This window comes from Ursus arctos, unplaced genomic scaffold (assembly GCF_023065955.2).
Source record: "Ursus arctos isolate Adak ecotype North America unplaced genomic scaffold, UrsArc2.0 scaffold_22, whole genome shotgun sequence".
Taxonomy (NCBI): domain Eukaryota; kingdom Metazoa; phylum Chordata; class Mammalia; order Carnivora; family Ursidae; genus Ursus; species Ursus arctos.
In genome coordinates, this window is record NW_026622897.1 from 55498649 (window position 1) to 55522474 (window position 23826).

Sequence of the window (23826 nt, forward strand, 5' to 3'; positions counted from 1 at the left end):
CAGCTCCTGCCCTGCTAACCCTGTAAGATTCATGTTGAAATAAAATTTCTAATCACCATTACCATAATTTGATTACCTGTAAAGGTATCAAGCATTCACAGATTATATTGATCAGAACTTTTGGTTGCAAGTGTCAGAAGCCCAAACTTAAAGTAGTTTAGACAGAGAGGGAATTTATTGGTTCAATGACCAAACTGTGAAATGACAGGGATGGATCATGGTCTCTGAGATAACTGGAACCAGGGCCTCTTTGCCTCCCCTCATATCTCTGCTTGTCCCTGCCCACAAGCTTCATTTGCTCCTTTCCTTCAGTTTTGTCGCTGGGGAAGGGATAAGGCCTCCTGCAAATTTCTCAGATGAGGAAGGACTTTCTTCCAGCTAGAAGGTTGGCTCAGAGGAAGGAAGTTTCCTGTCCCTGGGGAATGAGGGAATGAAGAGGGGAGGATGATCCCTTTCCAGAGAGTGGGGAGTGGGAATCAGGGCATGAGGATTCCATCCCCAGAAACGAGGACAGGGATTCTCCAACACACAGATTTCAGCTTAGCTTTCTTTAACTCAACAAGCAGATATGGGAAGACCTGTGATATGCAAAATGATAGACGTGCTAGATACTGTAGTAAGGCTGGGAAGTAACAGTTCTGTCCCGAGACCTTGCACTTTTTTGCAAATATTGGTGACATGAAGAACCAAAAGAGAAGGAGCTACCATGGGACACTCAACAGAGTCTAGGGGCAACAAGGAAGGCTTCCAGGAAGCAACAATGTCCATGTCAAGACTGGATGGATAAAGAAGAGTCGTCCAGGTTTGGGGGTTTGAAGGAGGTAGGGGGCAGTGGGTAGGGTAGGGAGTGAAATGAACATCCCAGCCAGAAAGGGCAGCTCTGAACTACAAGATCAATCAATGTGTGAGGGCTTCAAAGAAATCCACAGTGAGGGGGAGGCAGGCCGGAGCACTGGCACAAGAGGACATTGTGACCAGAAAGAGGGCTTGGATTTGATCCTGAGGGCAATGGAGAGCCATAATAGGTCTCAGGAGAGCACTTCCGTTTTCTCAATCTGAGATCCCTTTTTGGGCTCCCTGCAGAGGATGTGTCAAAGGCGGGAGGTACGCTTCACACACCTGGGGAGAACTTTTGAAGCAGTTTTGCCATCAGCTTTGAAAGTTTATACCTAAAAGGTAATTAGAGGAAACACTTCAGAGAAGCCCCCTGGCATGGAGTAGTTACAGAAATTGGGGCTAGGTGATCCTTGTGTGAAGCAAAGAACTGGTGGCCCTTGAAGTGGATGACCTGAGGGTAGGCGTGTTCCCCATAGTGGGGAATTGGGGAAAGGTATTCCCAGGGACCTTCTCTCACCCTGCAAGGGCTTTGGTAATAAGGGGCCACCCTCCCCGGATTTTCTTCTGGGTCTTCACTCTCCCATCTATAGGACCTACCAAAATTTGGGTGGAAGAGGCTGGGGCCTGGGTGGGAAAGCTGTCCAGTCCACCTCAGGTGAGCTGCGGGGGCAAAAAGCTTCTTTCTTCTGTTCTAGAAAGAATCCTGTGTTGGTCTTCCCATAGTGTGAAGGCCCAAGGCTGCATCTGCTGACGGTCAGGTCTGTAGCCAGGTCCAGACTGAGTCTAGATAGTTTTCCTGGTGAAGAAAAGGAGAGGGGGTGGGGAGGCTGAGAGAGTGGGGAGGTCACTCAGTTACTCCTGATCTCCTGATCCTGACATTCATTACATACACACACTCTGTGCCAAGGGTACTGGGGACCAAAGGGTCACACTGGGTGGTGGTAGGTAGGGAGACTGAGCTGGGGACCTGGGGGAGGGGAGAGGCAGGCCAGGCCCTGAAGGTACAGGGCAGGGTTTTGTCGCCAAGTCAGGATAGAGAGATCTGGGCTGCAGCGACCCTCCCCTTCCGCTTGCTCGGCAGCCGGGCCTGGCCTCCACCACAATCCTACCGCCCCCTGGGCGCTCCCACTCTGGGTCTCAGCTCTCCAAAGGCTCCTTCTCTCAGCTCTGTTCCTCCTCCGTCTGTCCCCGTCCTTGTCTCTCTGAAACGGCCCCTCTGCATTTGTGTCTCCCTGTCCCTGCCCTGTTTTGTTTCATCCCTCTCCTGATCTCCATCTCAATCCTTGTTTCCATCCATGTCTCACCCCCGGGCCTTCTCTGTCTCTGTGCCTGCCTCACTCTCTTTCTCCGTCCCCCTCTGTCTCTGCCTTGTCCCCATCTCCATCCCTGCTCTTCTCTTGCAAGCGCTTCAGCTTTTGTCTCCATTTCTGTCCCTGAGGACCCACTTTCCCCTGTCTCCAATCTCTCTCTCGTCCATGTCTCATCCTTGTCTCCATCTGTGTACCTGTTTCTCTCGTCTCTTTCTCCATCACTGTTTCTATCCCTTTCTCTTCCTGTGTCCTCTCTTCATCCACGTCCCGGTCCCGGGCTCCGTCTCTTCCTCGTCCGAGTCTCCATCCCCCTCCTGGATCGCCTCTGTGGTCCCCGGCGGGATGGGACCTCGCTGGGGGCGGGGCTGAGGGGCTGGATCAGAATAACTCGGTTATCAGGATGAATTGAATTAAGTTCTTCACCGGAGCGCCGCCAGGCCTGTCTCCCCTCCCTTCTGCGGGGCCGCAGGTGGGGAGGCCGAGGAAAGGGCTTGGGACCCTCCAGCCTGGCACTGTGCGTAGCGAGAGAAGGTCTGGTCGGGATTGGCGTAGGATGGGGACTCTAGGGATGGGGCCCCGCACTGCCCCGCCCTGCACCTCGGGAGCCCAAGGAGGGCGGCGGGGACCCTTTGGAGTGGGGGTCTGGGGTAGCTGGGGGTGGGGCCTGGGCTGCCCAGGCCCCGCCCCGCGAAGCTTGCCCGCCCCGCCCCCTCCGCGGGGTCCTGAGCGTTAAAAGGCGCGCGGGCCCGGCTGGGCTGCACTTGCTTTGCACCCGGGCGAAGGGCGGCCGCGACGGGGCGGGCGGACTCACAGGCGCTCAGAGCCGGCCTCGGGTCCTCGGCGCTAGGCGCCCGAACTCTCATCCCGACCCCCACCCGGCCCGGGACCCCGACCCCGACCCGACCCGGCCCGGCCCGGCCCCCGACCCTGACCCCCGGGCCGATGGACTACTCCTACCTCAATTCGTACGACTCGTGCGTGGCGGCCATGGAGGCGTCCGCCTACGGCGACTTCGGCGCCTGCAGCCAGCCCGGCGGCTTCCAATACAGCCCCCTGCGACCCGCCTTCCCCGCGGCTGGTCCTCCCTGCCCCGCGCTCGGCTCCTCCAACTGCGCGCTCGGCGCTCTACGCGACCACCAGCCCGCGCCTTACTCGGCAGGTGAGCCCAGCCCCGGCCAACCCTCCCTCCAAATCCTGCGGAAACCCCAGCCCCTGCCCTATTTGGCAAGTGATTGCGACTGTCCCCCACAGCCGCCACCATCCTTGCCCTCCAACACCCGCGGGATCCCCAGTCTCCCTGTAAGACGGGGTTCCCAATCCCCAGCCTCCATGTAAGACAGGGTTCCCGGAGGCAGAGTTGAGCCCCACCCTCTCATCCTTACCCCTTCTGGTGCTCTTTGGGTCAGGGAAATAGATCCCTGGCCCAGACCCAGGCCCCTCACCAGGTCCTCCCCTCCCCACCTGCAAAGACTGACCACCAAACCTCTCCATCCCCGGGTCCTTGGAAGATGCTCCCGGCTCAGTCCAATCAGATCCCCATCTTTATCCCCACCCCACTTCATGTCTGACCCCCAGCAAGGGCTCCTGCAGCAGCTGAGCTGCCCAGATGGAAACCTTCCTAGAGCCCCAGCACCATCAAGCCCCTCCTGCCCCATTTGGGACCCATCCTGCCTGTGCCCAGAACCTCTTGCACCACTGAAACCCCCTTCCTTGCTGGAAGAAGAGTGCCCAGGTCATTAAGCCACTTTCATTCCCCTCTTCGCCCTGGAGACTGTCCCAGCTAGAGTCCTGTAGAACCCAGACACAGCCCCCACTACCTCCAAGCCTCTTGATGCAAGTCCCAGTCTGAACCCTCAACCTCGTGGAGCCTCTCAGCCATCCCCATCTCTCCGGTTAGAATCCAGGCTGCCCCACCCAATCTCCTCATCTCCTTCCTACCTGGGAAGACCACTGGGACCCAAGTAGAATGTTGGGGCCTGGGAGGTGGGAAGGGATGGTGAGATAGGGACCTGGATTTAGAGAAAGGAGAATCAGCAAGATGGAGCCAAAAACTGGAACAGGGATGGGGAGATTGGGTACTCTGGGCCAGATGAGGATGGGGATTGGGGAGGTAGGATCAGGAAATGGGGATATGGGCCCCACAGAGATGGAGTTCTGAGATGGGGAGATGAGAACAGGGATAGAGAGGTGTGAGCGAAGATGGGAAGATTGGGGACCCTGGGAGAAATGGGGACCCAGGGTTGGGGAGATGGAGGTAAGAACTAGGTGATGGGGACAAGAATTATGGGAGATGGGGACCAAGGAAGATTAGCAACAGAGATGAGGAAGATGGGGCTTTGAATGGAGTGTTGGAGACAAGAATTAGGAGACAAGGAGATAGAGAACTAGGGATATAGGACAACAATGAAGGAGGTTGGGGACTCCTGAAGGATATGGAGACCTAAGCAGGGGTTGGAGACAGGGATGAGGAGATACTCTCAGAAACACTGTCTGAGGGGCTGCGGGGACTGGGATGGGGTAAAAGAGAGACAAAGATGGGAAGAGAATGAGGGAGAGGGGTGGGGCTGGCTGTGGGGGAGTTGGGTCACAGAGAGAGGTGCCTGGGAGGAAGAAGAAGGGCAAAGAGAAGGTGAAGGAACCTAGGTGGGAGAAAATAAGGACCCTTTTCAATGGGCACAAAGAAAAGAATGGTCCAGAAGGGGAAAGCTGAAGAGTGATGTGGATGGAGAAAGATGAGGAAGAGGAGAGGACACCTGGAGGAGAATGGGATGTGAGATGGGGCTGAGGAAATGAGGCCTGGGAGGAGAGAGATGGCAGGGTAGAGGGGGCCAAGTCCCTACATGGCAGAAAGTACATGGCAGGGCTCACGGTGGACCCAGGCCAGGGAGTCTCAGTCACCCAGCCGCGGTCCAGAACTGGTTACTGGGAAGACTCATGATGCTCTTGAGCCCTGGCAACCCAGGCTAGGGTGGACAGAACAGGACCTGAAACCAAGCGGGCAGACTGACCGAGGTAGAAGCACACCAAAGAGAAGGCTGGAGGAGCAGGTGGACTGGAGGGAGGTGAGGGAACTTGGGGAGGACCGAGGACAGGTCAGTGGTCTTGACCTGAGGATCAGATTCTGATTCCCTCGCTGCTGCTCTTGGGCCGCAGGTCTCCCTGCGCCCTGTCCGCCTTCACTCCTGCCGGCTCCACTGGGCGATAGGGAAGACGTTCAATTCCAGACTGAGGGGAGGAAGCCGAGGGCGCCGGGGCAGGGGCCGGGGACCGCCAGCGATCTCAGGGGCAGGACGCAGCGGGCTGAGCTCGGCCCCTCACGCCCTCACCCTCGTTGCTTCCCCCTCCTGCACACACCCCTAGTGCCCTACAAGTTCTTCCCGGAGCCGTCGGGCCTGCACGAGAAGCGCAAGCAGCGGCGCATCCGCACCACGTTCACCAGCGCGCAGCTCAAGGAGCTGGAGCGCGTCTTCGCAGAGACTCACTACCCCGACATTTACACGCGCGAGGAGCTGGCGCTGAAGATCGACCTCACTGAGGCTCGCGTGCAGGTGCGTGTTTGCGTGCGTGTACGGGAGTGTGCGCGTGGAGGAGGGCGGGAGGTTAGTGCCCGACACCTGGGGGCCGCGGGACAGAGGGGCCTCACTCGGGCGGCAGGCAGGTTTAGCTTGGAGGCGGAGAGCTGGGGCCAGGGGCCAGGGGCCAGGGCGCAGTCTGGGGGCGGTTGGGCAGGAGAGGATGGCAGCCGGGGAAGAGGACGGGGCCAAGACTTAGCAGACCCGAGACCCTCGGGAGAACTGAGTTCTTCAGGCCCACGATTTCCCCTGGGTCTCCTTAGCAGGGCCAGGCATGTGGAGGGATGCTTGGGAAGCCTGGAAGGAGGCCGTGTGGGTAGAGTGGGAGCCCCAGGCGGTCTCCGTGCCAAGCGAGGCAGACGAATCCGGGAAAGCCAGTGAGCGCCTCCATGTCCCCTCCCCACTCTGCAGCTGTGAAATCTCTGAGCCCAGAAACCCAGGGCCCTGAGCAGTCTCAGGACTCAGGAGTGCCCGCCAGGTGGACTCTGTTGGCTGTCTTACAAATCCAAGTCCAGATGTTCAGCTGGTCTGCCTTTGCTGGAGACCCTGAACAAAAGGTTTCCCCTAGTGCCCAAACCGTTCTCCACCGCCTTGGGACACTCCAGGTGGAAATTCCAGGAGCTTCTTGTAGGAAGGAATTGGGGGCAGGGCTTTGGGTGATGAGGGAGCGAAGGCGGGGTCCCCTCCAGGAGACCAAGGACACTGGAGGCAGCGGGGTTCGCGGGTGAGCAGATCCCAAGGGGAAGACCTGGAGGAAGGGGCGAGTGGAGAGATGAGCAGAGAGGCGAGGAGGGCTATGAGCCAAGAGGTCGGGGGCCGAGAGGCCGACGCTCAGAAAGCTGGTAATAATCCTGATCCGGCCCCTTCCGGACTGAGGGCTCACCCGCGTCTTGCGGCCTCGGCCTGACCGGCCCCTGTGCCCGCAGGTCTGGTTCCAGAACCGCCGGGCCAAGTTCCGCAAACAGGAGCGTGCGGCCAGCGCCAAGGGTGCGGCGGGCGCGGCGGGCGCCAAAAAGGGCGAGGCGCGCTGCTCGTCCGAGGACGACGACTCCAAGGAGTCCACGTGCAGCCCCACGCCCGACAGCACCGCGTCGCTGCCGCCGCCACCGCCCGCCCCCGGCCTGGCCAGCCCGCGTCTGAGCCCCAGCCCGCTGCCTGCCGCCCTGGGCTCCGGGCCCGGCCCTGGCCCCGGGCCACAGCCGCTCAAGGGCCCATTGTGGGCGGGCGTGGCGGGCGGCGGGGGCGGCGGGCCAGGCGCGGGCGCGGCGGACCTGCTTAAGGCCTGGCAGCCGGCTGAACCCGGGCCGGGGCCCTTCTCCGGGGTTCTGTCCTCCTTCCACCGGAAGCCTGGCCCGGCCCTGAAGACCAATCTCTTCTAGCCGCCGGACTCTGGAGGCTCCGGGCCTGCCCCCAGAAACGCCCCTGCCCCTCCAGGACCTAACAGAATCCCTCCCCATTTGGGCGCCCGCCTGGAAGCACCCATCTGTCCCCGCCCCCTACCGTGTCTGACCCCTAGGTGTGCCCTCCCCAGCTTTGGGGGCCTCTCCTCCTCACCTACCCCACCCAGCAGAGCGGAGTACTTTTCACTGGGACCCTCCCCTCCCCCTTCCAGCTTGGCTTTCTTTGGAACCGGGATCAAGTAACTGTGCTGGAACGTGAGGGTCCTTAAGTAGAGTAACAGCCTGGCTCCCTCCCCTGGTTCTGCAGCTGGCTGGGTCACTCCTCACCTTAGCGACCAGCCTGCTGCCCCAGTCCTCGGGTCCACCCGCAACTGGTTGTCGTTGGGATAATAAGCCGCCTGAAGGGTCCCACTGCCAGTTAATCCCCTCCCATTCCCAAACGGTCTGGCGCAGAGGTTAGGCCTGTTCAGAGCAGTGGGGCTGGCTGCCAGGGCATCGGGACAGAGGGGTTTCCTCTTTTCTGATTTTTTTTTCCTTTTCCTTTTTTTTTTTTTTTTTTTTTTTTGGTTGTTGTTGTTCTTTTCCTTTGAAAAACTTGTAATTTATTGAGGTGAGTTTTGCTCAATCCAAATAAAACTTAATTTATTGAAGACATCACGCTGGCAACCCTTCTGAGTACCCAGGATGGGGATAGGCTGCCTGCAAGAGCCTGACCCGCTTGCAACCAGCATGGAACCCACTGCAGCCGCTCATTCGCAACCCAAGGTGGTATAGATCAGGAGACAGTCAGAACTAAGCAAACTAGCACTTTATGGCCCAGACCCTTCTCCCCACCCCCAACCAGCCCCAATAATATTAAAGTGCCCGCCCTCCCTAAACCCACACAGAAAAGCTTAAATAAACCCCAGCCCGGTCCTTGGGCTATTCCTTCATTTCCGGACGGACACCCCCAGAGTGGGGGTTGGGAGAGGTCCTAGCTGAGCCCCTCCCCCTGTGGTTCAGGCCAGGCGGAGGGCAGCAGAAACAGCGGTGAAAGTGGGGGCCCCAGCGTACCCCAATGGACCCTACGAGCACCCCTGGGGCTAGGAGTAGGGGTCCAGAAAGGGAGGTCAGCACCAGAATCACCGAAGTCCTTGGTAATCACGGCAACTGACCCCGGAGCCCTGGGGCAGGTGAGGGGCAGGATGTCCTTATTAGGGCATTCCAAATGATTGGGCAGTGGGGAACGCAGATCCCCAATAAATAGGCAGAGAGGTACTGCCCCACCCCTCATAACTTTTCAACCTCCGGGCTCTGGCTGGGCCTTAGTGGAGGGGTAGGGGTGCCGAGTTCGCAGCTTCGCAGTGCCACCGCTATCACTTGCTGAGCTGCAGGGTGTCCAAAAGGAGGCGCTTGTGAGCCGGGTCCTGCACCCCAGCCTCCTCCAGGTCCTCCTCGGTGATGTCGCTGTAGGGGTAAGAGAGGCTGCGAGATGGGCGAAGGGCTCTAGAGGGCCCGTAGCTCCGCCCCCGGGGCCAGCCCCACCCCATCCGCCTCCAGCCCCGCCCCCACCTGAGAAACTCCAGGTCGTCCCAGCCATTGTGCACCAGGCCCTCCTCATAGCGCTCCAAGCCGATGGCCCGCAGCCAGGCGCCCATGCCCGCCTCGCCCAGCCCGCTGGCCCGCCCGCCCTGCGGGCACGGAGCCTGAGGGAATAGGGCGTGTCAGGGGGAGCACTGAGGGTACCCACACAGAGAAGCACCCGCAGACAGCCACATTCTACTCCATGCTTTAGGGGAAGAGCCAAGAACTGGGGCTGATTCATGTGTCCCCCCAACTCCCCAGTGCCCAGCTCAGGGCGGAAGGGACACCACGGAGTGCTGAGTGGTGAGGTAAAAGGGTACCACCGTCCATGGGCAAGCACACAGCTTGGTACACACAGCCACCCCCGGTCCACACACCTCCTCTGCCAGGTCCTCCTGGATGCTCTCTCGGATGCGAGGTGGAGGGAAGCTGAGAGGCCGGCCGTAGTCCGAGGGCAGTCCCCGGGGCGGCTGCAGCTCCAGGGGGCCTGGCAGAAGCACTGAGCGGCCAGGCCCAGCGGGAGCATAGTCCACCTCACTCAGCGTCTTGGCCATCTGCAGCACGGAGCAGGAGCGATCGTCCCCACTGGCTACCTCCCCCAGGAAAGTGCTGGTAGGTGAGGGGCCTGGGGGCAGTGGGGGTCGTGGATGGGCCTTGGGAGGCGGTGCGCCACGGGCCTCACCCCCGCCGCGGCCCCGGACCACTGGCCCTGGCAGAGGATCCAGGCTGGGGGGCAGGAAGATGGCCGAGTCTGGCAGTGGTGGGGGCGGAAAGTCTGGAGGGGGCAGTGTGCCCCCAGAGTCCTCGTCTGATGAGCTCCCCTCTCCCACACGGGGGGGCCGGTGGCGCCCCAGCTGTGGAGCAGGCACTGTGATGGCCACTTTGTTCTTGGTGGCCGGTGGGACAGGGGCCCTGGCAGGCGAGGGTGGCTCCGGGGGCAGCAGCTGGTGGGGGACCCCTTCAAGGACGTAGTAGGCAGGGTTATTGAAGCTGTTCTTGGGTGGGGGGGCTGCCACCCCTTCCGGCTCTGGAGCCCCCTCTGCCTTCAACCTGGGTTTGGGAGCAGGATAATGAAGTCAGGACCCAGACACCAAAGTGAAGGCAACGGGTGCAGTGGAAGGAGAACTGGGCTGGGAGTCAGGACTGTGGGTCCCCGGTCCTAGAACTGCATGTGACCTTGAGCTCATCCCTTTCCCTCGCTGGCCCTTGATGTCTTCACCTCTAAAATCCAGGAGACATGATAGTTGAACAGATAATCCCTGAACTTCCTTGCCTGACTTGCTAAGATTCTCAGATCTTTCTTTCATGACTTTATGAAACCTGAGCGTAAATCAGGGAAAACAGGTGCCAGAGGCAGGGCAATAAAGACGTTAATGCGAATGACCAGCCAGATCTTGAAAGCCTCTGGGGGCACCTGAGGCCAATCTACTGAGGAGTCTCACCCAGGGATTCAGGTTAGTTTTACTCAAGCCTGAAGATAAAACCAAGGTGACTGATAACAGGTGAAGGTGAGTGAAAAAGCACCAAACCGCAGCTAGGAGCTTTTATTTAAGTTCAAGCAACACTTGGATATAATTAGAAAGTAAGCCTCACTTTCCCCGAGTATGAGCCACAAAGCACTAGTTCCCTAGGGTATTAATAGTTACTGTGTGGAAAAGAAGTTTCCTGGCCCATTAAGTTTGGGAAACTATATTCAACAGAGTTGAAAAAGGGTTTCCTTCCTGTCCACATGCTCAGAGCTTTTGCGAATACTAATGTGCACTGGGACTGTCTAAGAAAAGAATCTAGCCAGAACCATTTCCCAGACTCATCTGACCACAAACCCGTTTCCAACGGGCATCTTGCAGGACTGCGTTCCATAGAGTGCACCCAAGGAGATCCCATGCTGGGGCCAAATAGAAAGCTCAAGCTAAGTCTGTTTACATGGAGTGAACTGTTGCAGAAAACAACTTCTGATTCTATTTTTTAAGGCAGAATCGGGAGGAAAGAATGACTGTGCTCCCATGCACTCAGAAAGCCACACCTCAGGGAGGCCTGGCGGGCCAGAGGGGCCACAGGTCTAGAGCCCCAGCAACCCCAGCCATGGGGCATCAGATCACTCAAGCAGCAAACAGTCCCCAGGCTGGCCCTGAGAGCCAAGCATAGCAATAGATGAAGTGGGGAGATAACAGGTTCCTTCTCTCACCTGGAGGTCAAGGGCTCCTCCCGGGGGGCAGCTCGAGGTGGGGCTGGGGGCCTCCCAGTTGGTGGTGGTTTCTCTGGTTCTTCAAATAACTTGGACAGTGGGCAGGAGGCCTCTGTGGGGGCTGGCTTACGGTTCCCTGACCTGCCAAGGTGTACAGAGGTGAGATGAGGTAGAGGCTGACCCAGAGCCCCCCGGCACCCCTTCATGAGACACCCAGCACAGTCCCAGCTCACCTGGGATCCTGGCTGCCTCGAGACACAGAAGGGGCTTTGCTCTTTGCTCCTGCCTCATCCTTATCAATGCTGATCCACTCTGGGGGAGGAAGAGAAAGAAGACTCAGAGGGGACTGCGGCCCTGGACCCTAGATACCCACTGGGCCTACCAGGCCTTTTCCAGCTACTCCTCAACGCAGGCCCACTTCCAGCCGTGGCTGCATAACTTCCAAATATTCCAGGGATACTAACAAGCCCTCCCCTGCCCCGGTCCACCCCTCCTAGACCTGCCCACACCACCCCATCTTATGCCCCATATCCCTCCCAGTGGAGCCCCCACCGTAGAGCCGCTCACGGGTGCCCAGGCGCTCTGTGGGCACCCGCACCTTCATGGAACCACGGATGTTGCCTGTCTCCTCGCCGCGGTGGGACAGGAAGGTCAGGAACTGCTGGGCTGTGCTGCCAATCATGGACTTGAGCGCCACCACGCACTCCCCTGAAGGGAAGATGGGGCAGACCGGCAGATTGCCAAACTTTCTAGAGCTCTGCTTGGCTTTCTGTGCCCTTCGGCACCCCTCCCCTGCCCCTCACCATAGGACTCGTAGCCATCCATGGACTTGACCGTGAGCAGGAGATGCTGGTCCTGCAGGTACTCGATATCAGCCAGAATTGGCTTGAGCTGGGGAGCAGAGAGGCCCAGTGAGGAACAGAGCCTCAACCTCTCCCTCCTGCCCCTGACACCACTCACCGCTACCCTCAGACTGGCCCATGCTCACTCCCACTCCACTATTAAGGAAAGATCCCAAATCCTTAATGTAGGAGACACGGCCCCACACGGGCCTCTCACAACACTTCACAGCACTGTCATTCATGTCCTGCATTCTCAGTGGCCAACACAGGGCCTGAGATTTAGCAAAGGCTCGAAAAGTATTTATGAATGGATAAATGAACCTGCAAATTGGTCCCACACCCCCCAAATAAAGCGAATGCCCTCACCCTTACTCATGCCCGGCCCCACCACACACACACACACACACACACACACACACACTCGCACGAGAACGAACCAGATGCTCTCCACCACCCCTCTCCTTGTGCCCTCACCTACAGGCCCAGGCCCTGCCAAAAGCCTCACCGTGGGCAGCTGGCGTGAAGACCACTGCACCTTGAGAAAGTTGATGTTGTCACTGCTCTGGGCATCATTCTCAAAGCTCTTTTTGTACTCTGGGGAGAGGGTGGGGGATAGCCAACTGAGCACCACCTGCTGGCTTCCCTTCCCCCTATCCAAGGGGCTGACTGCTCTGGGCACCTGGGCTCCCCATCCCTCTTGGCCACACCCAGCCTCGGCCCGCCTCTGACCCTCCAGGCAGGTGGAGTAGAACTCAATAAAGAACTTGGTGCGGCTGGCCGTCTTCACAATGGCCTCGATGCTCTCAAACTCAATGTAGGCCTGGTCCGAAGTCTTTGAGAGCCCTGAGGGGCAAAGGGAGGAAGGCAGTCAGGAGGGCGGAGAGGGGGGCAGGGGGAACATGACGGACACTGAGCCCTGGGACAAGAAATCAGGGGCCCTGGCAGAGGAGGAGGGATGGCCAGGAGGGACCTCCCCAATCCCAAGCAACCCGTGGGGAGACCCCAAAGCCCAGACCCTGGACCAGGCAAACAGACAACCCAAGGATGAGAGACCATCTAAGAATGGGGTTGGGGGACCAGAACACCTGCAGGGACTGCCTGCCAACAGTCTCCCACACTACTAGGCACACTCAGGGTACACACGTGGCTCCAGGCAAATACAGGTATCTGTGTGTGTTTCCATTCACAGATATACGCACACTCACGGGCACGTACCTTCCACGGGGCCCCGGGCACACATACACCCTCACACAGTACATATTCAGAAACCGTCTTGCACATACACGTACACACCCAAACATGCACACACACAGATACAGTCAAACCTATGCACATCCCCCGGCCACCCCGTGCCCACCCACCCACAAGCACATCCAGAACAGTCACCTTTCTTGGAGATGAACTGAGAGGTCACTCCAACCTCAAATGTCCCAAACACGGGGGAGTGGTCACTGGTGACGATGTCATCAGTGCAACCTGGGATAGGAATGGGAGCTCAGGGCCAACTCTTTACTCTCTGCTCCCACTTCCCAAAGCTAGGGCAGAATCGGGACTGTGACCACCCAGGACTGCCCATCACCCTGTCCAGGAGACTCTGACCGTAGGAATTGCAGATGATGTGGGTCTCAGGGTAGGACTTCCAGAGAATCCGGTCACACCATGAAGGCACATTGGTCCGGACCTGGGGCAGGGGATGGCGGCACGTTCAGAGCCAAAGGCTGGGGTTGCTCAGGTGAGCCCCACAGTAGAGCTGATGAAGCTCCGCACTCCCACCACCCCAGGCCTCAGCACCCACCTCCCCTCTTGGGTCCTCACAACACCCAGGATCACCCACCCCTAAGGCCTTAGAGGGGCCACCGAAGCTGGAGTAGCAACTGGCCAGACCTTGACCAGACACACGCTCTTGATTCACTGCAGCCCAGAGGCGTCTCCCAAGGTCCCCCTGCCCGTTCCCTTCGCTCACCCCAGTTGGCTTCTGCTTGTGCCAGGCATACGTGTCCCGGGAGCCCCGCTCGTAGCGGTAGGTGGGCGGGAAGGAGATCTCCTCCTCACCTAGGGAAGGCAGGGAACAAGCAAGGGTCAGGGCCCTGAACACCCAGAGATACCATAAGGGCGCTAGCCCTCGCAGACCTGCCGGGCCCACACTCACTGAATCGGAGGAAGACCTTGTGCTTCTCGCGTTCCAAGTTAAGCTGGTCCACCCTGAGCAGGGGCTCGAACTCCTTCCTGCTGATGTAGTTCAGGATCTCCTGCGGTGAAGACACAGTGGCTGGCGACTCCCTCGGAGCCAGAGCCTGAGCCAGCTTCCCTCCCAGCCCCCCAGCAGCCCTGTTCGCACCTGGATATCCATGTCCAGGCGGTAGTTGAGGTCCCCAAACCAGAAGAGGTGAGTGAAACGCAGAGAGATATCAAAGGCACTGAGCTGCCGGTCGCCCAGCGAGAGCAGCCGCAGGATGTCCAGGTAGTTCTGGTTCCGCCTACAGAGGGGGGTCCCCAGGGTCAGGGCCAGGGACTGGCGGCAAGGTAAGAAGTCTCTGGGGTCAGGGATGGGGTGCGGATCAGGCTCCCCGGGGACAGAGGAAAGAGCTGGGAGCGAAATCGAGGTAGAGGAGTCTTGAGCTGGGACAAGGGAGAAGGCGGTCTCTGGGGACGGGGATGTAGGAGGGTCATGCACTGGGATAGGGGAGAGGGGACAGGTCTCAGGTGAGTAAGGAAGGAGGGTAAGGACTTGGAAAGGCGCCCCTCACCGGGCAGTTTTCTCATTTCCCGAGGTGAGGTGGCAGTTCACGAAGCCAAACGAAGTGCCGTTGAACATGAAGGAGACTCCCACAGCCCCCTTGTTTCCTGTCAGCGCCAGCAAGAGGGAGGCCTGCGTCACCCCTGGAGGCCGCCCAACTTCCCCTCTGCCCCTGAAGCAGTGGTGGGAAGACCTTCCCACTCCCAGCGCCCCCAGGCTGAGGCAGGCAGGCCTCTGAACACATCCCCCCCCTTCCCGGGGGCCGCACAGGGCACGCGCAGTCCATCTGGATGGCCTGAGTCTCTCTGCCTGTGTGAGCAAAGCCCCTGGAGATCACAGGGGATCCCGGGGCTGAAGCTGAAAGGACCCGCAGATTCCGAACAGAATCTCTGTGGAGGGAACACTGGGCCACAAACCAAGAGGCCTGGGCGCTATGACAGCTCCACCACATACTAGCTGTGTGACGTTGGACAGGTCACTAGCAACCCTGGGCCTGGATGTTTTTTGGTTTTTTTGAGGTTTATCCTCTATGAAATGGAGACAGTTATGCTGGCCCTGCCTTCCTGGTGGTGCTAGAAGACATTTGAACCCTGCTTTACAGGGTTCAAAGTTCTATATGAGAAAGCTGAGACCACCCAAAAAGGGGAGACTGTGGGGCTGGAGAGGAAGCAGGAGGTGTGGACAGAGAGACCCTGCCCACCCGGCTCACCCAGGGTGTTGGCGATGCCAGTCTTCACGCTGGACGTACTGACGTGGCTGATTCGGTTCTCGTGCTCTGGCTTGACCAGCACAGCTACCTTGATGTTCCACAGCGACTGCATGGCGATCTGGGTAGAGGGCTCGGGGTCACCCCTGCCCTGGGCTGGGGTACTCTCGACATCCCCCCTGCCCCCCGACTACACTGTAGCCCGTGCTGTTGGTCACAGGATAGCAAGGTCTGCTACCCCTTTCTCCTGAGGGGCCGGAGAAACAGCGTGTTCCCACAGCACGAAGGACTTGTCAGAGCTCCTAAACGATATGCTCAGGGACCAGAGGGAAAGCCAGTCCAGCTGTGCTCTCCAGGGTCCCCCATAAGGCCAGGCAGGCTAGTTCAGGGTGGTGTCCGAGGAGGGGGGGACTGGACAAGATGACCCTCCCTCACCGGGTGGTAATCCAGGTCTGTGAGCTCCTTGAGGCCCCCGCGTAGCAGGTCCAGCCACTCGCGGTCGCCCACCGAGTTCTCCTGGGTCCCGAAGACATAGATGTCATGGGGTATGGTCACTGTGACCTCATCCAGGGTTTTCCCCAGGCCCTTCGATGTGAACCAAGAGGTCACGTTCTTCGGAGGTGGCACGCTTCCTGGAGGTGAAGCGGATGGGGGGCGGTCAGGCCTCTGACCTGGGGCTGGTCCTGTCTGCCCCCCCAGCCCCAGCCTGGGCCTGACCCATGTTCCAGGTGCCTATGAAGACGGAGATCATGTCGGGCTCGTCTTGCTTGGAGTGCTTGTTCTTCATGAGCTGCAGTAGCTGGCAGAAGGCCTCCCGCTTCTGGGGGGACAGCAGCCAGTTAGGGGAGTGCCCGCGAGGGGAGGGTCACGCCTGTCTGGGCCACCGCTCCAGCATATCACAGGCGCTCAAGAAGTGTTCACTGAATGGACCTTTGACTGCACCCTCGGGCCACCCATCTCCGTACGTATCCTCTCTGCCCTGTCAGACCCACCCGTCAGGGACGACCCACCTACATCACATGTCTCCTCTCTTCCATCCCGCAGGGACCCCCGCAGCCCCCGGGCCTAGCCCAGCGCGCTGCTCACCCGGGCACTGACGAAGATGAAGTCCTTGCGCTGGGTCCGGTCCTTCTCCTTCTCGAACACGACGCCCAGCTTGTTCTGGACACGCTGGGACTTAATGAGCTGACGGACTAGGGAATGGAGGACGGTCACCCTGGCCCACCCACCGAGGCCTGGAGGCCGCCCTGCCCACCACCCCAGGTCAGGCCCTGGCTCACTGCGGTCATGCGTGAAGGTCGTCCAGTCCTCCTGCGAGTCCCGCTGTCTCCGCAGCAGCACCAGCCGCCCGCCCTCCACATCCACGCTCAGCGTGAACTTCTGCGACTTCCCGATCTTGGTCAGGTCGCCCAGGGTCACATCCAGCTTCACCTGCAGGTCAGGAGGTGGGGGGCTGCTGAAGAGACCTCTGGCAGGAGACACCCCCTTCACCTCCAATGGCCCTTTGCCCCAGGAGGCCCCACCCGACCCCGCCATGTACCTCAAAGGCCTGCACCGGGATGGTCTTGGCCTTCCGTATGGACGGCTGCAGCGGAGCCGGCGGCGCTGTGGAGCTCATGTCCTGCAGGGCCTTCAGGGCCTGGAGTGGGGAAGGGCAGGCAAGGTCAGGGGACATGCGGAGAGCTGGGGCCAGGAGGGACATGGCGATGCTGGGGTCAATGCTAAACTGCACACTCAGGGTTGAGATCAGTCAGGCCAGTGCAGTCAGGGACTGGTAGGGCAGGTCAGAGGTCGGGAGTCAGGCTACCTTCTTCTGGATGCCTGACAGGAAGTCCTTTAACACCGACAGCTTCAGCACCAGGCTCTCTAGTTCTTGCTCCCCTGTCTGCGGTGGATTCTGCACAGAAAAAGAACGAGGCTTGTACATAAGGCCTGCAAGCAGGGGGTCCCCCAGCCAGCCTTACACGTGAGCCCCTTCTCCACAGGCCTCCTCGTAATCCCACCTGCTGCTGCAAAAGGCGGGTCACCATGGGAGAGCTCTGCTGGTCAAACACCTTGGACAGGATCTCCAGGCCCGACAGGACCTTGTCCACCTCACTAGGGGAGACAACTGGTCAGAACTCCCCCACCCCAACCCAAGTACAGGGAAGGGGGGCTGAGGGGGTGGCTTCAGCCTCCACCATGAGGATACAGGGGTTCAGGTGAGGAAAAGTCAGGAAACAACAGCTGGATCCCTGTTCAGGGCCAGAGCTCAGAGGTTAGGACATTTGGGCAACAAGGGGGCAGGTGGGGACAGGTCGGAGGAGGGGCTGCACACACGGGGCTGGGCGGCCCAGGTACCTGTGCAGCCGGCGGCATGAGGTGGCAAGGGTGCGGGTAAGGTGCGGCAGGCTGCTGGCTCCGCCTCGCACAGCCTCCAGGTCCAGTCCGTAGCTACCCTTCAGGTACTCGTGCGAGACGGTGCTCAGCCCATTGGGGGCACTTCAGGGAGGGTTAAGAAGTCAGTGAAGGACCTGCGGACCCTGTCCCAGCACGCCCCCCCATCCCTGGAGGAGACGGTACTGGTAGTGATCAGAGCACCAGGATCAGGGCGTCTGCCTCTGGGGCTGACATGGGCTGAAGGTCCCTGGGGGTGGAGTGGGGGCTTAGAAGCTCTCTCCCCCTTTGATGAGGACACAGTGCTCACAGGAGAAAGGGAATTCCTGCTCCGTGTAGGGGGTTGTGGTCTTACCTCTCAGCAGCTGGAGTTGTGGGAGTCTCAGGGGCTGCTGGGGGGCTGCCGGGCCCCACGGGCGCAGAAACGCTGGTGGAGCCAGAACGCGGGGGCAGTGGCGGCTTCTCGTCCTCGCCATCTGTGGACAGGAGTCAGTGGGCCTCCCTTTCTCAGTTAAGTATGGGGGTGCTGTGGCTATCAGATACTTCCATGGAAATGGGGTAAAGGGCCCTGGCATCACGGTTAGGAGCAGGGGGTTTCGGGGGGGCGGCAGGTTGAGAAGATGGGAGGCAAGAAGCAGGCAGTGTCTGGGGAAGGGGCAGGGAAGGCACCCGCACGCGGCAGGGCGGGCAGCACCTGAGACATCACGGTCGTCGGGTGGCTCTGGCTCCCGCTCCCGCTCCACAGGCAGCAGCAGGGCGCACACAAGGCCCTGATTGGGCTGCGCATACAGGCCAATGAGCTCGCCCAGGGTCTGGAAACGGCGCACGGGCACGCCCTGCGAGGTCTGAGAACCAGCAAGGAGGGGAGAAGGGTCAGCCAGCTGATCCCAAGCCCAGGATGGAGTCAAGGTCAGGGCTCAGGACCCAGGCTCCCACCTGCACAGCCAGGAAGTCTTCGCCATCGGGTAGAATTCGATATGTATGCACGTGCTTCTGATACCTGATGACAAAGCAAGGGTCAGAATCTGTCGCCCCCCGGCTGGGGTCTAAGCCCCAAGGCACGCCTTCCTCCCTCTATGGGGCTCAGCCCTCGGCTCCCTCAGCTTGGTTCTCCTAAAACCTTTTGCTCAGGCTGCACAGGGTTAATGATGAGGCCAGTCCACTTCTATCCTGCTAGTGTTGCCAACACGAGCAGGAATGACCAGCCCCCGCCGCCCCCACAGGCCACCCCTCCACCCAGACCTACATAGGCTCCACACCCACCAAGGGCCCGGGAAGCAACAGGCAGCTCTTTTGCGGCCTCCACAGCTGTCTAAACAGCCCCTCTGGGCTGTGGTACCAGCTCTGGCCCCCCGCCAGAGTAAGAGTCCTCAGAAGCCTGGGGAACCTCTGTTTGCACACACAGGAGATGTGCTAACACACGTGTGCGCCTGCCGTCTGTGTTTCCGTCGCTGTCTGGCTCTGCAGGAGCTGCGTGTGTCAGGGCCGTTTTGCCAGGAAGTATGCGGGTATCCAGGCCTTCTCCCTGCTTCCCCAGACACCAGGAAATTGGGACAGCCCAAGGGAGCCCCCTATGGGAGACCCAGGCCTCTAAGAGCCCCAAGCTGAGGAGGAGCAAGAGCGGTGCTGACAGATGGCAGCAACAGCTGAGCAGGTGACAGCTGAGCCAGGCCTGGGCGGCGCGGGCCACACTAGGCGTGGATGGAAGTCTCCCTCCGCAGCCATACTTCAGGTAGGCTTGCTCAAGGGAGCCACCCGGGCCCCTGGGGGCACCAGAGAGGACCAAATGCCCATTTGAGGGGACCCTACTCCTTGGCCACAGTCCATCCCCTCAAGTAAGTCCCCTTCGGGTGCTCTCGTGGCTGCTGACGGGGCAACACCGTGTGCAGGTGTGTGTGTGGGTACCACCCTGTGGACCGTATTTACAACAATAATAGCATCCCATTCATGCGCCGTGTCTGTGGGACACCCTACAGATGTGACTTCATTTAATCCTCACATTTGGATACAGATATTAGTATCCTCCCCATTCTCCAGAAGAGGAAATAGGCTCAAAGAGGAAAAGCAATTTGACTACGGTCGCAGAGTAAGTAAAAGGCCGAGCTGGGACTTAAAGCCAGGGCAGAGGCCAGGGCCTGTATCCTGGCCGGTTGTCAGATTGCCTGTGCCTGTGAGAGCAGGGCTATGTCCTGAAATGTCACCCATGGACATGTGGGTATGTATACAGGTAAGCAAGTATGTTTCTGATCACCTACTCTCAGGCTTCTATCCCATTTCTGACACTCCCCCGCCAATCCCTGTGCTCTTGAGATGCAAGGAGTAGCCAGAGTGAGCTGGCAAAGCTGAAGCCCCTGACACAGACCCTCACTCCACCCATCTCCTCCCCTGGCAGTGGAGCCAGGACTCTCCCCTCCTGGGACAATAATGTTCCTCCCCCAGACACAGGCCCAGCTGTCCCCCTCCCACTCAGCAACTGACCGAGCACCTGCCTCCCTCGCCTCCCTAATTAGGGGGTATGCCCCAGAGGGGGCTGGGAGGCAGGACTCTGGGATATTCATCTGCCGAAGTAGTCCCTTGCTAGTCTCTCCTAGTCCAAGTCTGGCATAAGCTGAGACTTAGGAGACCCCTTCCTCTTCAGGTCCACTGCCCAGGTCAGGGGTTCTCAATCCCAACACCACTAACATTTTGGACTGCGCAGTTCTTTGTCGTGAGGGACTGTCCTATACATTGCAGAATGTTTAGCGGCATCACTACTGGCTTTTACCCACTAGATGCCAGTAGCACTATCCCCGTTGTGACAACCAAAAACGTCTCCAAACATTGCCAAATGTCCCTGAGAGGTAAAGTAACCCCAAATGAGAACTACTGGCCTAGGCCAGTGCACCCCCAAAGAAGTGAAGAGAACAGAAGCATAAGGGACGGAAAGATAGGGGTTTGGGAGGGTTCACAGGGCTAAGCAGGAATATAATCAGACCCTAACAGTGCCCACAGGAGTCCACCTAGTATCAGACCATGGGGCACAGGAGACAGCTCAGGGAGATGATGCCAAACCCACCAAATTCACCCAGAACCACTGCCACACACAGCTGATGGATACAGGCACAGAACCAGACCCACTCAGAGAGCTGCCAAGTCTCAGGGCTAGGGCAGCCAGATACCCAGGACCAGCACACATATGCATGCTCACTGATTTATGAAATAATGACTTGGCCGCATATAGCCTTGCCTCCCCCCTCCTTCTCAACACCACTCTGCCCCCCAGCCATCTACAGCCACAGAAGTCCCAACCTCAATCCTGGGGGCATAGAAAGGACCCCTAAGGGGCTGCTGGGCATCCGCACACACCCATTGGTCTCTCTGGCCCCAACTCCCTCTGTGCCTACTGCTCAGAAATCCAATCCCTGTATAAACACACAACCCTGGAACGCACATCCACACAGCCTCACTCCTCCTGCCCCTTCTGCCTGAAGGGTGCCTGAGGGGCTCTGCCAGAGACTCCCTGCATTTTCCCCCATTACAGCCACCCTGGCTAGCAGGACCCCACACACTCTGCCCTCCACGCCCCAGAAAGTGTCCCCAGACACACAGTAGGAAGGAAGTGCCCCCTGCATCCTTCCTTAGCCCCGGCTTAAAGCCGAAACCCCCACTGTTGGGGGCGCTGGCGTCCCACTGTCCCAGGCCCTCCGCACACACGCCGGGAACCCGGGGCCGCGCCCCCGCCCGCCGGGAGCCCCAGCCCCACTCACAGGACACAGAGCGCGAAGGCTCCCGCCACGCTCTCGCTGTCTCGGACCAGGAAGCTGCCATCGCGGCCTGCCCGGGCCAGCAGCTCCTCGGCGGCAGCGCGGCTCAGGTCGCGGTGGTACCAGGCGGGGGCCGGGCTGCCCAGCGCGCCCCCGGGCCCCGCACCCCCCGGGCCCGGCGCCCCGCTGGCCGAGGCCATAGCGCGCAGGGCTCAGCGCCGCCCGCGCCCACCGCCCCGCGCCATCCGCCCCGGGACGCTCGGGGCCGAGGCTGGGGCCGGGCCCGGGGCCTGAGGATCCACGGACCGGACGGAGCCGGGGGTCGGGGGCTCAGCGCTCCGCCGCGCAGGCCGCCTCGTTCGCCGCACCGCCGCCGCAGCTGCCGCCTGCAGCGCCGGCCTCAACTTGAAGAGAAAGAAAAGTTTGTTCAGAGGCGGCGGGGGAGGGGCAGGAGCGCAGCGCAGAGCCGGGCAGCCGGCCCCCTCCCCCTCCGCTCGGCCCACGGCCCGACCGTCCCTACCCCCACCCTCTTCCCGGTGGGGATGATGGCCCCCGCGTTCCCGCAGGACGCGGGACCCCCCCCAAACCCACAATGATCCTGCCCCGCCATCACCACCCCTAGGAGATCCACCGCGCCCCCCCACCAACGAAGGTCAAGTTCCCCCACCCTTCTCCTGGACATTTTGGGATCCCGGCTCCCTCTCCGGAGAGTTAGCCCCCTCCCAACAATCGCAACAATATGATCCCCAGTTCCCATAAACGTCTAATTCCACCCCAAATCTTTTCCATTCACCTCCCTTGCAGCCTCAAAGGGTCGGGTCGAGTTCTCAAAACCCGCGAGGGATCCAAGATGAACCTCTTCCCTGTCCTCATTATCCGAGCGGCCCGGACTCTCAACTCCCGTGAAATCCAGGCCCTCTTAGACCTGAACCCCCAAACTCCACTGGGTCCAGCCCCCAACAAATCCCGAGGGGGGAAATCCCCTCCATAGAAACCTGATCTCCCACAAACCCTCAGACAAGGTCCAGTGTCCTCGAATCTCCACGCACCGTCCCTGGCAACCCCTCGCAGCCGGGGCAGAGCCCTTCCCCCCTCCCGGCCAAGTTCCCTGGCACCATCCCCCATACCCGCAGGCCCGGGCCTTGAGGGGTTCAGCAGCCCGAGATCAGGCGCCCCCCCCTCCCCCACCACTGCCCTTCTAGAAGAAAGTTCCCTCAAACCCCTGGGCTCCCGACTTTTCCCCAGAGCCGCAGCCGCCGCGCGCAGACCCCCACCTCCTGGGCCGCTCCGATGCCCCCTTCCCGGGGGAAGCGGCCCTTGACTCTCAGCGGCCACTTAAGATGGCCATCCTCTGCCGCTGCACCCCCCCTCGCCTTCCGCCCCGCCCGCCGCTCCGCCCCCGCGGCTCTCGGCGGAGCCGGGGGTAGCACCCGCGCCCCGCCTTCCCCGGCCCCCCGTCTCGATCCCGGAGCCGCTGACCCGCCGAGTGACCTCGGGCAAGTCACGGCACCCCTCCGCGCCTCGCCTTCCCGCTCTGCAAAGTGGGGGCAATGTTATGAGGGCCGACTCAATGGGACTGTGCTTGTAAATCTCTCGGCACAGGGCCTGGCATCCAGTAAGCCTCCAGAACAGCGGCTATTTTTATTATTAATTAAGGAGTAACGAAGGTGACAGCTGTGTAAACTGTAAAGCGCGGCGCCAGAACGAACGGGTATTATTAGCACCCGCCCCCGCCCCAGCTACTCGCTCCAAGACCACAAACTTGAGCCTTTGTGGGAGGGACGCCGACCCGGGAGGTCCCCAGAGCCGGTACGCTCAGACTCCCCCGGGCGCCCTCCCCTCCCGCGCAGGGCGGGAGGGGTACCCGGTCGCCGGAAAGGGGGCGGGGCCCACAGAGGGTCTAGCCCGCCCCTTCCCCCAAAAAAGACCTAGCCGGTGGCAGCGTCTCCCGGGAGTCCGCTTCCTGCCCCGCCCCTCCGCCCCTTGGCTCCTTAAAGGCGCAGGCTTCCAGCCTGGCTCCCGCTGCTGCCAACTCCTGGCCCGCTGTCGGCAGATCCCCTTTAACCTGGAAGAGAACTTTCACTTTGCTCAGTTGAACCTGTGTCTGGGTCAGTCCCGACAAGCTCCTTCCTCCATTTCAAATATGCATTGGCTTAACCCAGCTGGAACAAAGCCTGGGACACGGAATGGGCTCTGTGGGGGCCTTCCAGACTAGATAAATATAGTAGCTAACAGACACCCCCATACATCCCAGTGTCTCCAGACTCCTCCAGGAAGCCCATAAGTCATCCTCCACAAACTGCCCTGAGTGACTTCCCTGTCACTCAGCTCTAGGTATGAGGGAAGGTGAGTGCCCTGAAGGGAGCACCTTGGTGCGGTGGGGAGGGGAGAGGCCTGGACTAGGAGTCTTCACACTTGGGTTCTAGTCCTAGCTTGACCACCCTTCACACCTGGTGTTCTCAGACAGGGACCTGTGGCTCTCTGGGGATAACTGTGAAGGGAATGTAGAGACCAAGACTTACCCAGGGGAAAAGGGCAAGAGGGAGACCCAGAGA

General features: G+C 60.1%; 2 protein-coding genes across 4 annotated transcripts; one reads left to right on the top strand and one right to left on the bottom strand.

Moving 5' to 3' along the window:
- The first annotated feature begins 3089 nt into the window (after positions 1-3089).
- Positions 3090-7098, top strand: PHOX2A (paired like homeobox 2A). The gene is made up of 3 exons (XM_026517994.2): positions 3090-3306; positions 5508-5695; positions 6646-7098. Exons 1-3 carry the CDS (start codon positions 3090-3092, stop codon positions 7096-7098), a joined length of 858 nt encoding a protein of 285 aa, XP_026373779.1.
- A 636-nt stretch (positions 7099-7734) lies between these two features.
- INPPL1 (inositol polyphosphate phosphatase like 1) lies at positions 7735-22634 on the bottom strand. Of its 3 annotated transcripts, none has more exons than XM_026517990.4 (29): positions 22546-22634; positions 21275-21675; positions 18465-18528; positions 18223-18373; positions 17884-18004; positions 17493-17633; positions 17156-17249; positions 16960-17049; positions 16693-16791; positions 16433-16583; positions 16239-16345; positions 15870-15972; positions 15588-15784; positions 15156-15273; positions 14457-14553; positions 14048-14186; positions 13859-13958; positions 13673-13761; positions 13309-13390; positions 13096-13185; positions 12439-12552; positions 12215-12303; positions 11671-11758; positions 11420-11575; positions 11101-11179; positions 10868-11008; positions 9060-9732; positions 8671-8804; positions 7735-8565 (listed from the first exon to the last, which is right to left on the bottom strand). In XM_026517990.4, the coding sequence occupies exons 2-29, from the start codon at positions 21469-21471 to the stop codon at positions 8475-8477; spliced, it is 3795 nt and encodes a 1264-aa protein (XP_026373775.2). In that variant the 5' UTR covers positions 21472-21675; positions 22546-22634; the 3' UTR covers positions 7735-8474. The 3 variants fall into 3 exon arrangements, with proteins under 3 accessions (XP_026373775.2, XP_057172664.1, XP_044246807.2); XM_057316681.1 differs by lacking the exon at positions 22546-22634 and adding an exon at positions 22065-22306; XM_044390872.3 differs by lacking the exon at positions 8671-8804.
- Between the last annotated feature and the right edge of the window lie 1192 nt (positions 22635-23826).

Excerpts from the sequence above, each read along its gene's own strand:
- PHOX2A (XM_026517994.2), top strand. The coding sequence starts at position 3,090 with ATGGACTACTCCTACCTCAATTCGTACGACTCGTGCGTGGCGGCCATG. Across the intron at positions 3,307-5,507 it reads GCCCGCGCCTTACTCGGCAG|TGCCCTACAAGTTCTTCCCG; the intron begins GTGAGCCCAGCC and ends ACACACCCCTAG. Across the intron at positions 5,696-6,645 it reads TCACTGAGGCTCGCGTGCAG|GTCTGGTTCCAGAACCGCCG; the intron begins GTGCGTGTTTGC and ends CTGTGCCCGCAG.
- INPPL1 (XM_026517990.4), bottom strand. The coding sequence starts at position 21,471 with ATGGCCTCGGCCAGCGGGGCGCCGGGCCCGGGGGGTGCGGGGCCCGGG. Across the intron at positions 17,634-17,883 it reads ACAACTCCAGCTGCTGAGAG|TGCCCCCAATGGGCTGAGCA; the intron begins GTAAGACCACAA and ends CCCTCCCTGAAG. Across the intron at positions 14,554-15,155 it reads TGGCATCGCCAACACCCTGG|GAAACAAGGGGGCTGTGGGA; the intron begins GTGAGCCGGGTG and ends TGGCGCTGACAG.